The sequence below is a fragment of the Pteropus vampyrus genome, unplaced genomic scaffold, assembly GCF_000151845.1.
Source record: "Pteropus vampyrus isolate Shadow unplaced genomic scaffold, Pvam_2.0 Scaffold8, whole genome shotgun sequence".
In the NCBI taxonomy this organism is placed as follows: Eukaryota; Metazoa; Chordata; class Mammalia; order Chiroptera; family Pteropodidae; genus Pteropus; species Pteropus vampyrus.
Window position 1 is genome coordinate 16,383,936 of NW_011888789.1, and position 14,715 is coordinate 16,398,650.

At 40.1% G+C, this 14,715-nt stretch overlaps 1 protein-coding gene across 2 annotated transcripts in view; it reads left to right on the forward strand.

Moving 5' to 3' along the window:
• The window catches only part of PSD3 (pleckstrin and Sec7 domain containing 3), a 407,146-nt gene that overhangs the window by 110,065 nt on the left and 282,366 nt on the right, over positions 1-14,715 (forward strand). For both annotated transcript variants that reach the window (XM_011373110.2, XM_011373102.2), the window contains exons 3-4: positions 1,338-2,442; positions 5,266-5,661. In XM_011373110.2, coding sequence (XP_011371412.1) covers positions 1,338-2,442; positions 5,266-5,661 — 1,501 coding nt within the window. The remainder of the gene's footprint in view (positions 1-1,337; positions 2,443-5,265; positions 5,662-14,715) is intronic.

Sequence of the window (14,715 nt, forward strand, 5' to 3'; positions counted from 1 at the left end):
TAGAGGGATCTTTATTGTTTTTAACTGTCTTCCTTTTCAAAATCAAGGTTTGAAAAGTTGTTTCCTCTTAAGATTTCAACAAGCCGCATCCTCTTAGTTCTGTCTTGTGAAGGTATTTTATGTACTGCCATCTCAGAGAAGTCTTTCTTGGATTCCATCTTGATTCAGATTTAATTTTAAAAATATTTTTCAAATGATTTTAAAAATGGAATATGAAAACAGTGTGTGCTCTCAAATGTATTACTATTTCTCAGATTTCTCCTGCTGCAGGATAGCATATGTCAACTCGCGTTTCCAAGTCACCTCATTTTCTGCATGTTTGGAATCAAGTCTTCGACGTTGTTCCAGTGTATATATTTAGACATTTGTTAAATATTTCACTCAATAGAAAGGGTGTAGCTTGCAACTAAAAACAACAACAACAACAACAAATGTCCTCTTTCATAAAGTTGTCAAAGTGAGTGCACTGCATTTCTGGTATACCTGACGATTTTCTTGGTACAAAGTAACCAAAACCAAGTTTAGAAGGAAATTCGATACAGGGGCTACTAAGACTATACCTGTTATTCTTAAACTCCCAATTTAAATTTTTGTTCATCAGAACATCTTCATTGTTCTCACCGACTGCCATTTTAAAAAGAAAATGTAAATTTGATCCAATATGGCAAATATATACTAATTATTGTTTTCACTGCTTCCTATGTGGGTGTTCCGCAAAAGATACCATTTAAATTTTATGCAGCTGGGATCCTGGCAATTTTTCTCAACACATTAAGTTTCCTATTCCATTTTGACTTCACTCTCATTCTCCAGGGATGTTCTGAAAGTATTTTTTCCCCCACAGAAATCAAACATTGCAGGGGAGGCTTCAGTCTGAAAGATATTTACCGACTTTAAATAGATTATATTTTTTCTCTGAAGCTGCATCTCAGAGATTTTACTGCACAGATATTGTTGGCTGAATCATAAGGCTATTGTTTTGCCCCATATAAAATTTCAGTTGCTATTTCATGAGTGGTATTCGAAAAGTGATATATATCTTTATTTTAATCTTTTTGTAAATGTAGCAAGTAGGTTGCATGTGTGGAACTTTATCAGAAGCAGGGTTAAAAATGGCATGTGTCATTAGGTTGCCTCCTTCTCTGCAAAAATCCTTGTGGTTCCACTCATGGAAGCTAAGTGGAAGGAACCACTGACAAGGTTATGAGAAGTGGGAACCAAACAGAATAAGAATCAAATAAGGATTATTGAATGCCTAATATGTGTGGATAGTTATTAATACGCATTGGAACCTATTATTCAAAACAAGTCATGTGTCTATTCTGTTCTACTCATAGGTGATCATGGAGGAAGCACTTTACTCCCACCGAATGTCACAAATGAATTTCCAGAATATGGGACCATGGAGGAAAGTGGAGAAGGCCTAAGAACTTCTATCGAGTTTGATGCAGAGTCTCTGCCATGCCACCAACAAGGGCAGGAGGAGGTCCAGCTTCTTGCTGGCCACCACTCTGGGCTTGACAGTGTTACAGAAGGACCAAAAGATGTTGGAGAGGCCCGCTCTCAAAGTCACCTCAAGGAACAAAGTTTACAACCCATTGACTCTTTGATTTCAGCTCTGAAAGCTACAGAAGCGAGAATAGCTTCAGGGACGTTACTGGCTACAAAGGTACTAGACAAAGATGCCGTTTCTAGTTTTTCCGTTCAGCAGGTGGAAAAGGAGCTAGATGCTGCCAGTCATAAAACCCAGAGAGCCAACAAACTGTTCCCTGCTGGCCAAGAAAAACCACCAAATATACCTCTTTCATCTGAAGTTACAACTGAGGAAAATTTTTATTTGAGCATCCAGAAGGATCTGACTGTACTATTAAGTGGAGAAACTCAGGCAGAGCTTTCCCAGCTAGCTACTAATAGCAGGAAAGGGGCTCTCCGTGTACAGGAGCCAGATTGTTCAGTGTCCTCCTTGGGGAGCCCAGCAGCAACCCACAGCTCTGCGGGCAGTGCTGGCTTTTTGAGAGAGTGGAGGTCTGATCTGGGGAGAGAACACCCAGGGGGCTGTGATAGACGTAGCTCCATGGGACGCCCAGGCCGGGTCAAACATGTGGAATTTCAAGGGGTGGAAATATTGTGGACAGGAGGGGAGAAAAGAGAGACACGGCATCCTGTGGATTCTGAGACGTCGGAAATGACTGCCTCTCCCGAACGCAAAGGGTTTTCCAAAGTGCCAAGCCACCTCGTCTCCTCTGCTGGTTTATATAATTCAGTTGGTTTCTCTGAGAATGTAGGGGGTGAAACCCGGAGCACTCCTTCAGAGAGGCCTGCCGCTAGCTCAGGGACATTTTCCCCTGTGCCTCTCGTTGAGAGTGGAGAAGATGAAGTCTTCCTGAAGGAAAACAAAGGACATTTTGAGAAAAAACCTCAACTGGAGAGAGACAAGGAGAGGTGAGCTCACATGGTCATCCTGCCCCATGACGCCGGTGCATACCATGGGAAACCATGATCCTGTGCTTGGCTGTGGGAACTCAACTCACAATATCCTTGGTCCTTATTATCATAGAATGGAAGAGAAGTTACTGTAAGCTAGATTCCTCCTAAGTTTCTAAGGTATTGAAGTATCTTGTCATAGAGTTGTCCATTAGGCATAGACCAGGGAAGCAGAATGATGGAGAGACCGTGAACACTAAACTATATGAATCCATTTCTGACATTTTGTTATATTTGTCAGGTTTTAAAATTTCCATCACCGAGGTAACGAAAACTCTCACAATTATCTTTAAGGATATGAAGATTTGGACTCTTTTTGACACACCTGTAGTCGTTAGATCCTGACTTAGGCATTTTTCCTGGGTGCAACACCAGTGCCTACATACAGCCTACATACATATATGAACACAGAGGTTCTGGGTTTGGGCTGACTCAAATTTTTAGGTTTAGAAAAGAGGTCGAGAGGTCAGAAGTAGACTCTATAACTCTATTTTTTATAACTCATGGCATTCACATGAGAATCTCTTCTCACAAGTAACATACGTTTTGATTATGACCCTGATAAGTGAACTCAGCATCACACAGTTATGTTCTGTCTTTCCATTCATTATTGACATCCACACTAGCTCAGAGCCTGGATAAACGGAAGACATGCCTCTTCTTCCTTCACTCCTTTTGCTCATAGTCTGACGATAGCAGTGCTCTTCTTGGCAAACTCATTTGTAGCGTGCTGTCATTTCAGATTTGTACCATGTTTTCCTCTGTCAGTCCTCGTGACACATTTCATTGTTTGTATGGGAGCACATCAGTGTTAAGGCTGAGGGGCTTATTTTGTTTGCTTGGTTGGTATAAGGAAATGCCTCGTCCTCTACAGTTAATTAACAAATCCACTGGGAGTGATGCTCCTTTAGGATGGCTGTCAGGACTCCTCCTCTCCGTACCCCCCCTGCACCCGCCAACACATAACAGTCTGCAGACTTCCGTCAAAAGCAGCCTTGATATGTGGGCGCATGGCTCAGTAATTGTATTCCCGCTGGAATATGCACTTTTGCCATTGTGTAAATTATTAATTCACTCCTCCTTTTCTCCCTCCCTCCCCGCTTCCCTTCCTTTTCTTCCACAAATGTTTTTTGATTCTCTACTGTGTTCTTGACACTGCTAAGATGCTGGGCATAAGGGAATGTTGAAAATAGATATGGTCCATGGTCACTGCCCTCATGTAGCTTACTAATGAAGATAAACATTGACCAGATAAACACATTAAAAATTATAGGGTCACAAGTTGTGCTAGGAAAAGACGAGAGACATACTGGAAAGAATAATTTGAATGCAGGAGAGAGGCTAATTCGTTTGGTGGCTTGTACAAGGCCTTTCTGTGGAAATGATAATTAGGCTGAGACTGGAGGAATCACTATAAGTTAGCCAGGTAGAGAATGGGGAGAAAGAATATTCCGGGTGGAGGGGAAAATGTGCAAAGGAAGGCTGCAAGTTTGCCCCTTTGCTTCCCGGAGTCGTGTGAAGCAAAGGCCGTATGACAAGCTTAGAGATTTGAAACTTCACCAGTGTGGCTGGAGCATAAGGAGCTGGGAGAGGGTGGTTAGAAATGAGAAGTAGTGGAGAGGTAGGGAGGAGCCTCATTGTAGGAACTTTTAATTTTATTCCAAGTACAGTGAAAGCCATTAAGAGGCATAATAACCTTAGATTGTATTTGTTACGTGGTAGGCTTTCAGTAATTTAAAAACAGCTGTGTTGCCGAATGAGTCCTGGTAATACCTAGAAGGAATGTAGATTACTTATGAGCTATTTTTATTCCTATTTCTGTTTTTTTTTTTTCTATTTATAGGAATACGAGGCTCAGAGAGGTTAAGTAAAGTTGCCTTTGTGACCTGCTAGCCATTGGCACATCCAGAATTCAGTTCTAGGTTTTTCTAACTTGACCTCTTGGATTTAGTTTTTAAAATTTTACTTGGTTGTTCTAATGTTCATTTTAATATTTGAAGAACATGCTACATATTAATTAATTAATGGCCCACCCCTTTATATTAACTTTTAAGTTGTTTCTAGGTTTTCTTTGTTTGGGTTAGCTTTGCAATAAACATGTCTGTTGGCTTTTTTTTTTTTTTTTAAGGTTGTTCACTGTCTAATTTTGGATCTAAAATCTCTCTGCAGTGCTGCTTTTTGTCAGCAGGGGGCGGCCCTTGGATTTTTGAGGGCATCTGATCTTATTTAAATCAGAAAGTATTAATAGACTGATGAAAGCTTAGTGTATTTTTACTCCATTAGGTTTACACAATATATTTATTTGCTTCTGTCAAAATTAAAGATGATGGTAGCTGGTGATAATTTGAATTTGTGGAGTTAGTTGGCTAAAATGAGAATTTAATATTTTATTCAAATATTCATTGGACTAGATATATTTATTTGCTCTTTGAGGGCCTGCTCTTTTAGGCAGTCTTCCTATTCCTGAGGAGGCGGGGGAAGGATTTGATTATATGGGTGCTTGATTGAGCTGATATCTTGGTGAGGGCTGTAAATACTTATACTGATTTGAAACCATATTAAATTATTTAGAGGGCTGTGTAGCACATGTATGCTAGCCTTTTTTTTTGACTCAAATATGTTTCTGTGATATCTTCCTTCTCAAATACATTAAGACGTAAGCCTCGTGAATACAAGTGTTAGCTCTACAGAATGCTATCTTTTTTATATGGTTGAAGAGGAAAAGAGAAAAAGAAAAAATTAACCTAATATTGAAATTCTTCACTCTTATTTCCTTCCCAGGATTCTTGAACATGAGGAGCGCTTCAGGGAAGGAGAGGATGATATCTTTGGGCCTGGGTATACGGAGGACTCCACCGATATGTACAGCTCCCAGTTCGAAACCATTTTGGACAACACTTCTTTGTACTACAGTGCTGAGTCCTTGGAGACATTATACTCAGAGCCTGATAGCTATTTTAGCTTTGAAATGCCCCTCACTCCAATGATACAGCAGCGCATTAAAGAAGGCGGTCAGTTCCTGGATAGGACATCAGTGGGAGAACAGCAAGATGTCTTGAGCGTCTCAGCAGATGGCGGTATAGTGATGGGCTATTCTCGTGGCATCACCAATGGGCTCAGTGACGCTGGAGACTCCATCTACGCAAAAGGCACCCCGGAGATGGCTTTCTGGGGAAGGTAACTAGTCCTGTTCTCATTAATTTTGTGCTGGTGGTTTTTGTAGCATTTTCTCTTTGGGAAATCTGAGTGTGAGATATACTTGAAAAGCATTTGGCCAGTTTCTATGGATATAAGCGAATGATGTAAGTAAAAAGTTATTTGGGTTTTAGGGGCAGGCAGAGTACCTTTTAGTGGTTTGCCAAATTGGCAAGCTGGGGTCAGGCTATTTGGTGGTATTTCTTGGATTACCATGTGTAAGTTGGATCCTGAACAAATGTTTGTAGGCGATAGTAGGTATTAACTCTGATGATGCAGCTTTGGTAGCAGTGCGTGGTGCTGTGAAAAGAACACTGAGGGACCTTGGCTTTTGTCCTGGCACTGACATTGGTTGATGACTTGGAGCAGGTTGTTTGATTAAGCCAGAGATTCCTTAGTTGTAAATTGAGCGTATTGGATTATACGGTCACCAAAGTCTCTTTCAGTTATTTGCTCTTTGAAGGCCTGCTCTTTTAGGCAGTCTTCCTATTCCTGAGGAGGCGGGGGAAGGATCTGATTATATGGGTGCTTGATAGAGCTGATATCTTGGTGAGGGCTATAAATACTTACTCTCTCTCTACTTTAGGATTTAAGTACCTGGGAAATAAAATGACGTTATATAGAGTATGTGTGCTATACCTGTCACTTAGTGATTCTCTGTCTATTTCTGGATTATCCAGCATTTCATTTCCTCTTGCTCATCATCTTCGGGTCACTTACTTGTCTTCTAGCACCTCCATCAGTGGACAGAGAATGCTAAACTTCTTAAAGATTTTATGAATTTAATTTTGATACAGTTTTCCTTAATTAAAATGTGTCAGTGTATATGTGAGCGGAGGTGGTGGGAAGGTTAAATGGGGATAAACTATTTTAAAACTAATGAAAAAATGACTGCTTTTTAAAAAAACGTCAGTATTCACATTATAGGTTTCCAAGGAACCTCTTTTTATGAGCAGTTAATCCTATATTAAGCATTTTCTATAACCAGTTTATAGGTTTATAATTCATTGATTAGATGAGCATATTCAAGACTGGCATATTTTAACTTAGTAGCTGTGCATTTCCATGTGGAATCAACCATAGATGTTGGTTGTCTTCTTGGGTCACAATGAGATAATGAAGAGAACGCAGGTCTCAAAAGCAGAATACCTTGGTCTGAATTACTTAGGCAAACCACTTATTCTCTCTGAAACTCACTTTATTTACAAAACGAGGTTAATGACACCCAGTATGCCCTATGGCTAAAGACTTAATCTAGATTAAAATACCTAGCAGAGTGCTAGGTACAAAGTAGGAGTTTGAGTAAATGTGTGAATCAGAAGTGGTTGGCTGATAAGCTCACGTTTAGACTTCCTGTATCTCTGAGAAAGGGTTGTCCCCTAGAGCAGGGTGTCCCTAAGAACAGGGTGCCCCTGAGAGTGAGGCATTCCTGAGAAGGGGGTGTCTTTGAGAGGGGGCATCCTTGAGTGGAGGATGCCAGTCTTTTTTTTCTACCGTCATCTCTGACAACTGTAAGTTGTGATAAAATGCTATAGATAGCACAGGTATGCAGAAATTTTCATTGAAATTCCAGTTCATTTTTCCGGGGCAAGTGGAAGTTGTTTGTATTACAGATCTAAAATTGGTAGGGGAGCAAAGCATTTGGGGCTGAAAGGCTTTGCTGCAGGAGCCATAGGGAAGTAAGTAAATAAAGACAAGAGATAAACATCAGGAAGTCAGAACAGGAAAGAATTAGGTGAAAGGTTTGTCAGATGTATGGTCTGCTCAGTTAAAATAGGAAGTCGTCATTATTGGGGCCAGCTGGAGTGCCAGTCACTAGGGCAGGGCTAGATAGTTAAGAGAGGGTATTGGAGTAGGTTATAGTATTTTAGCACCTCAGATTGAGACAGTGGTATACTTCAGGCTATCTAGAGATAAGGTTTCGGCTGCGTCACCTGCATTGTTGAACCATGAGATCTTGCCCAGCGATAAGACCTGAATTCTAGTACTGGATGAGAAGCATCTTAGAGATGAGCCAACTGAATCTCACCCACCTCTGGCACTTTTCCATGTGTATATGTCCCTAATCAGGGTTAAAATATTTACATAGAGCGGTCTCTGTGATCCTAAGAAATTTTAAAGAAACCGATAGAACTTTTTTTTTTTTTTAACCCCCTCTGCCTCTTGGTGCTTTGGAGAAGTTGCAGCACCAGTGGAATTATAGGTTGAAGAATTATTACATTTTCTCAAAGTGGGGCTGTAGATAACCTTGTTTTACAGTAAAGAACCTGAGTCTCGGTTTGGCAGGATGGATTTACCTTGTGACAGATCCTGTGCCAGAATTAAAATTGCCCGACACCTAGACCAGGCACATTCCCTATTGTAGGCTGCCTGGTCTCGTATCTTTATTCTTTCTTCTGATCTAATTTCTCTCAGTGCCATGCATTTATAGAGCGAGAAATCTAAGTTGGTAATTGTAGAGCTGATTATTGTTGTTGCTGCTGGTGTGTTTTCATTTTGAGAAAAATTTTACCAAGTCATTAATAAACATCTCCATAAATTTTTAAAGTCATCAATGAGCAGGCTTTTAAACTTTTCTTCTACATTAAAACATCCCTCTGCAGAGGTAAGGAAGTAGACACAGAGGCATTGAGCCTAGTAAGAAACTCCAGACCAGAATGCTGACTGCACAATAGTCAATATGAATGACTTCCCTCAGCCAAACACTCAGGCGTAAAGTGTTAGGAGTCAAGGGAAAAAATTATTTTTCAACCATATTAGTAAATGTTGTGATATTTATATAAGAAAAGTGATGAATAAAACAAGAGCACATGCTGCCTAGCATTCCACATCTATTCACTGGCATCTCCTGTTTCCTCAGCAGTGGACTGGGGCATCTGACCGTATTGGATAAAGTGAACTCTGAGGAAGGTGCAAAGAATAGGGGATGATACCTATTTCCTTGATGATGCTTCTGTGATTGTAACTAGACCTGAACCAAGACAAGTAAGTCCCTCTCTGTTGAGATATGGACTTTAATGTTAGTTGACAGCCAGTAGAAAATACTATAAGATTACTTTAGATAGTCTCTCAACACAGTTTTATATCATATGCATCCTGTAAGTCTTATTTATTTAGTAAACACATAGTACCTAGTTCTCATAATGAGCTAGGAGAGAGGAACTATTAATATTCTCATTTTCTCAATAAAGAAACTGAGGCACAGAGCAGTGACTTGCTCAAAGTTGCAAAGACCTTGACATACCCAGAATTTGAACTCAGGCAGTCAGGCTCCAAAGCCTATTTATTTTTAGTTTCAAAACAAAAATATATTTGTTTGGCATTGCCTAGGTATATTTTAAAATCCTGTTTCAATATGTGCCTTTACTTTGCCATTGAAGATTATTTCCTTGGCAGTATTCAACAGTGATTTATTTTGAACTCAGGATGACGTTGTTCCCTATTGTTGCTTTTTAAAAGAAAGGTAGAAGTAGGAAGGGTTGGGAAGGTGATAAGGATGTTGTAGCACTTGAGCAAATCTAGTTCCCTTCTCAGGAACACTTGCCAGTCTTGGATTGAGCCACACTTTGGTGGTCAGAGGGGGATTGTTCTTCTCTAATGCTCTCTCCACTTAAGTCAAAGAAAAAAATATTTCAAATCTGTAAAGTTCTCGTATCGTGTTGTAAAGGACATTTTAAAAAGAGTATGTGTGCTCACTGTCTTTAAAAGGATTATGTACCTTTGAGATGCCAAATAGATCACTCTTTATAAGGTGAAAAGGCCTTTTAAGATCCAGGATGAATCCAGACAGGAAGAGTTCAATTCTCTCAGGTGCTTTGAATGCTCTGAACACTGAATGTTGACCAGGGAGCTACTTGTCAGTCAGGAAAGAGCTTGCCCTGTGAATGTAACATAATATTTTAATGAAGGAGTGAAGAGTAGCATCCCCTTCGTTTGTGGTCCAGCTACAGAGCACTCAGGCTAGTGGGTCAGCGGTGCTGTGTGAAGTCCAGTCACATGGCTCCAAAATTAGAAAGGATAATTAGAGACTTACAGTTATACATATTCCAATGGGTTCCTTTGTGTCTGGATGCTTCTCCCTCACCAGCCCATCAGCTGATGACTGCAACTCCAATCAGTAAGTTCTGACCTGGAAACTATATGGCACAGATGTCATCGTGACCATTAACAGAGCTGGATATTGGCCATTTCTATTGAGCTTGGGTTTGGACAGATAGAATAAGGGAGATAGCAAATACAGTAATATGGCAGGAGCTTCTCTTTTGGTTCTCTGAAATATATAAAACTGCTTTTTTAAAATGACCTTTTTAGTGTAATAGATGTATTTTATGCCTTAGCTTCCTAGTTTTCCTTTCAGATATGGATACGGAGTTGTACAGCAGACGAGGTGAATTACATCTGTATGCAACTGATATGCCTGAGGACGGTGCTTCAGTCAGGCTTCGGTCCACTCAGAATTTGATAGTTGTGGTTTTCTGCCTTCCTCTTGTCCCCTCCCCGCCCTTCTCAAATGGAGTGCTGGCATTTAGAAGTATTCTTTTTCTTCTTCAGCTATTTTCCCTTTTCAGTGTCTTTCTGTCCAGGAAAAAGTCACATGAAACAAGATTAATACAGAAATATATTTAAGTGTGACTTCAAAAAAATCATTGACATCCCAATTTAGAGCCTATGAGCATTTTAATATCATGTATAAATATTAAAATAAGAAATTAAAATAATGTGATATTAGTTAAGCTGTTGACAGAGGAAAAGATTTTGATCTTGTGAGATGGGCTCTAGAGAGCCGGCTGGCCATGACGTCCCCAACTTTCCTGTCATTAGGAATGGGAAGTGCTGCTCCCCCAGAGGTTCATTATTGGGTTGCTGTTACTCTAGTAATAACTTTAGTTTTTTTTTTTTACGTTTTAAAACTTGTGTAGAAAATAGTTTCTCATTTTTTTCCTTCTAGCTTCCTAAAGCCATTGTGATAAATTTTTCTTCTTTCCACAAAGGAGTTCCTGCTCAGTGATGAGAGGCAGGGACTGGTAGAGGTTTCAGAGTCAGTCATATCTGGTCTCGAATCCTGCCTCAGTTACTAGGTGTGTGATCTTGAGTCAGTTACAATCTGGGAACCTTTCCCTGTGTAAAGGGAAATGAATGATACCTATCTGGTATAGGAGGGAGGAGCAGATGAGATTAGTCAAGTGAAAAAAGATCAAGAAAAGAAAATCAAGTGGCTTAACAATGCCTGGTACATAATAGGAGATAAATAAATGAAAATTAATAATAATACCAATACCCGTAGCACCTGAAGAACAGTCATCTGCCCCATCACTGTGTGCTCAAGCCCTGTGTCAGCCTCTGAGCTGTCATCCTCCGAGCTCTAAGGTATCCAAAACAGCTATTACTGGATTGCCTGAAATACCACTTTCTTTTCATAAAGTACAATGAACTGTGGTTGGGTGGCATAAATGTGGGGAATTGGTCTCAGAATACAGGAGTCAAGTTCTCTTTACTGGCTGCTGGGTTTGGGTAGGTTGTTTCACTTCGAGGAACCTCCGATTCCTTACTGGTAAAATGGAGATAACCATATCATCCAAATTACAGTTTAAAGAATTTATTAAGTTTTTATTTGTGGATATTTATTTTAAATCTATCATGAGTTTTGCAATGGTCTGAATAACAGTCTAAGGATTATAAGAAAAAAGATAAGAAAAAGCCTGATAAGAAAAATAGTGAGGATTTAGTGAATGTTTGAATATAGGACATGTGGGCTTAGTGAAAATGTGAGATTTCAAGCATGGATGACTTCAAAGTCAAGCAACAACCAGGAGGAGTTGGAGAGAGCAACAGGATTTGTAGGAGAGCACCCACTGGTGGGGGCAGTTGAAACAGTTAAATTTGAGGAGAGTGAGGGGTCCTTCATGCAGAAATGCTGGTGGGAGTATAGGGTTGAAGGTCAGCCGGAGAGACTTGGGAGTCACTGTTTAGAGATGAGGCTTGCAGCTGTGGGTGCGAGTGAGCTCTTGGAGGGTGAGTGGGCTGAGGCCGGCTGGAGGGATGTGCACGCAGGAGCGCTTGGGCGTCTTTCTCATTCCATGTTTGGAGAAAATGTGCTCTCTAAGGTGAGTTTCCTGGCAGCTCTTCTACACTTGCCTCTCTTCTCTGACAGCGGCCTGGTTGTCAGGGCGCACACTGTGGAAGCTTGGTGCTCTGGTCCTCGGTGTTCTTTCCACCCCTCAGACAGGCCTGGCCCAGCTCTTGTGATTTTGGGCTCTGCCTGAGTGTTGGGTGCCTCTCCTTTAAATTGATGATGACTCGAGGAAATGGTCCTGGACTTGAAATAGGGTTTTTCAGAAATGTTGTAATTCAGTAGCTTAAACCTTAAAGTAATTCCTTGGATATTAGTGGATATTGCTGTGATCAGTGCTGAGGGGTGCTGGTTCAATGGATGATCTTTTATCAAAGGCCATATTAAAAGACCTCAAATGATAAAGGACATTGGAGGTATATGTAATCACAAGGAGAATCCTGGCTCTAAATAAAAATCAGATTGGCGGTTAATATTTTAACTGGTCAGGGTGATATAGCAATTTTTTAATTCATATATCAGTGCAATATTTAACTTTTAAAGGAAGCAATAACATTTCCTCTCAGCAGAGGTCACTTAACACAAGATTTGCAACACGGAATGAGAAATATTATCCAGTGGTCCATGGTTTGGGGAAGAAAAAAGACGGAGACCTTCTCCAAATAAATAGTTCTTTGAAGGTATTTTACATAGGAGTACTAGCTTATCAGAACCCCAAATGGGTATGTTTCCAGTGCTTTAATATTGTTTTTCTTTTTCTTCTATGAGTCCTCATAAATTTTCTGTAAACAAATACAGAGCTATCAAATTGGCTCAAGTTCCTAGTAGAGCCTTAATATTCTGTACCTGAGTGGCCATGGTACAGGTAAGTTGAATATAATCTTTTTTATGAGTGCTAATGAGGATTAATATTAAACTCCATCTAAACCAGTGGTAGGTTAATACTTTGACTTCATAATCTCCACACTTCATGTTACTTCATATGCCTGTGCCTGAACCTCCATCCCCAGGTATTCTACTGGTCTCCGAATCTGACATTATTGTAGGAAAGCCATATAAATCCAATACACTGAACTACTGAGATTTTTTCATCTTTATACTCCCCATCTTGCTACCCAGCAGCGCTGATTTGGGATCTTGTTAGGAGTGCAGAATCGCAGGCCCCACCCCTGACCTACTAAATTAGAACTTGCATTTTAACATATCCAGGTCATTTGCAGAAACATTGAAGTTTGAGAAGCACTGGTCTTGAACAATGGTCCATGGACCAAATCTAAAGTAAGAGATCTCTAGGACAGTGTTCTCTAAGTTGACTGCACCTTAGAGTTACATAGGGAGCTTTTTAAAATTCTGACTCCCAGGCTTCACCATTGGAGAGTCATTCTATTGGTCTAGGATGGCACCAGATAGTGATAGCTTTAAAAGCTTTAAAAGCCAGATGATTCTGATGTTCAGCCTAAGTTGTCTTAGAGCTTGCTGGAAATGTGTAACAGACCTCACCCCTAACCTACTCTATCAAAATGAGTATTTTTTTAAAAATCCAGGTAATTCATAAGCACTTTAAAGTTTGAGAAGCACTGGAAACTGTTGCGTGGCAGAATACAAAGCCAAGTAAGATAGCCCCTGTTCTGAGAGGAGCAGGCCTGTTACAGGTCACTGTGCTAGTGGTGGGCAGAAATATAACAGGTTTATCAAATTGAGTGGCTCTGGCTGTGAACCTCAAAATTATTTCTTGTCATTTTTAGTGTGGGAATCGTAGGGTGCCTATTCCTACTTGAAATATAGGGGTTGATCCTTATTTTTTTTCCCCCCTAGGAAACATTATGGTTTCCTGGTGAAGAGTGTGGATTCTTAAGTCAGGCTGTTTTGGTTCAACTTTTGATGAATTATCTCTCTAAACTTCATTGTCTGAGGCAAGGGGTAATAATTTACTGCCACTTGGTGATAACTCAAAAAGGTTGACTGCTCTCAGTAATAGCACTGCTTAAACTATTGTCTTCAAAACGTCTTCCAAGTCACCTAGTATGAATGGACGGTGGTCAGATTGACTTAGGATGTTGGTTGTATATCTGTTCTAATTCTAAGAGCCTTAGATTACTTGAAGGTAAGGAGTTTTAATTATAGTTTATTTTACTGTGTAATTACTCTATTTAGCAGCTCCTCAACACAAAGCAGGTGACATTTTCTAGTCAAGAGTAGTAATATAAAGCCTTTAGTAAAGAGAAAATAAGAGGTATTGAATAATTATTATTGTGGAACAAAATCATAAAAGTTCGTCATTCACACTCAGCATTAATTTAACTACTATTTTAGGATTCATCATATACTGTTATACTTAGCTCTGAGCCGGTCCTCCTATCAGGCAGTGAACTTCTCAAGTCTTATTTTTAGGGTCCAGCACATACTGGGCACTCCGTTTTTGTTGAATGAAGAATTTAATTAGCAGCTTCTTTATACTAGGTACTAGGTGTCTCCCGTAGAGGAGGCAAATAACTTCACAAATGACTTTACAGGGCCCAGAGAGTTAGACAGCAAGGCTCCAAGGCTAGGACTCTTTAGAATGTGATGTCACAGAGACCTGCAAGGAAGTGTTGTTTTTGGGAATGGGTTTTGAAGGATCAGGTGGACGTGTGTAAATGGTCGTAGGGGAAGTGGGGCAGGATGACTTTCCAGATGGAGCCAAACTGAGGCAGAATTAGTAACAGCTGCTTAGAATTGGGGACTTGAGTGTTGGGAGTCGAGGGGATTATTAACGTCTTTGTCTCCTGTTAATCTGCTTGACTGAACATGTGCTGCTACACTCAAAAAGTTAGCCATTATGCAGTTGGCTTTACAACTTCTGAAACATTTTAGGCACACCAAAAAATTTAAAAAATAATAAACACTAGTGATCTCAACGACCAGTTTAAGAAATAAAACATTACAGATGAGTTGCAAACTCCTGTGATTGCCTCCCTGGTCCCATC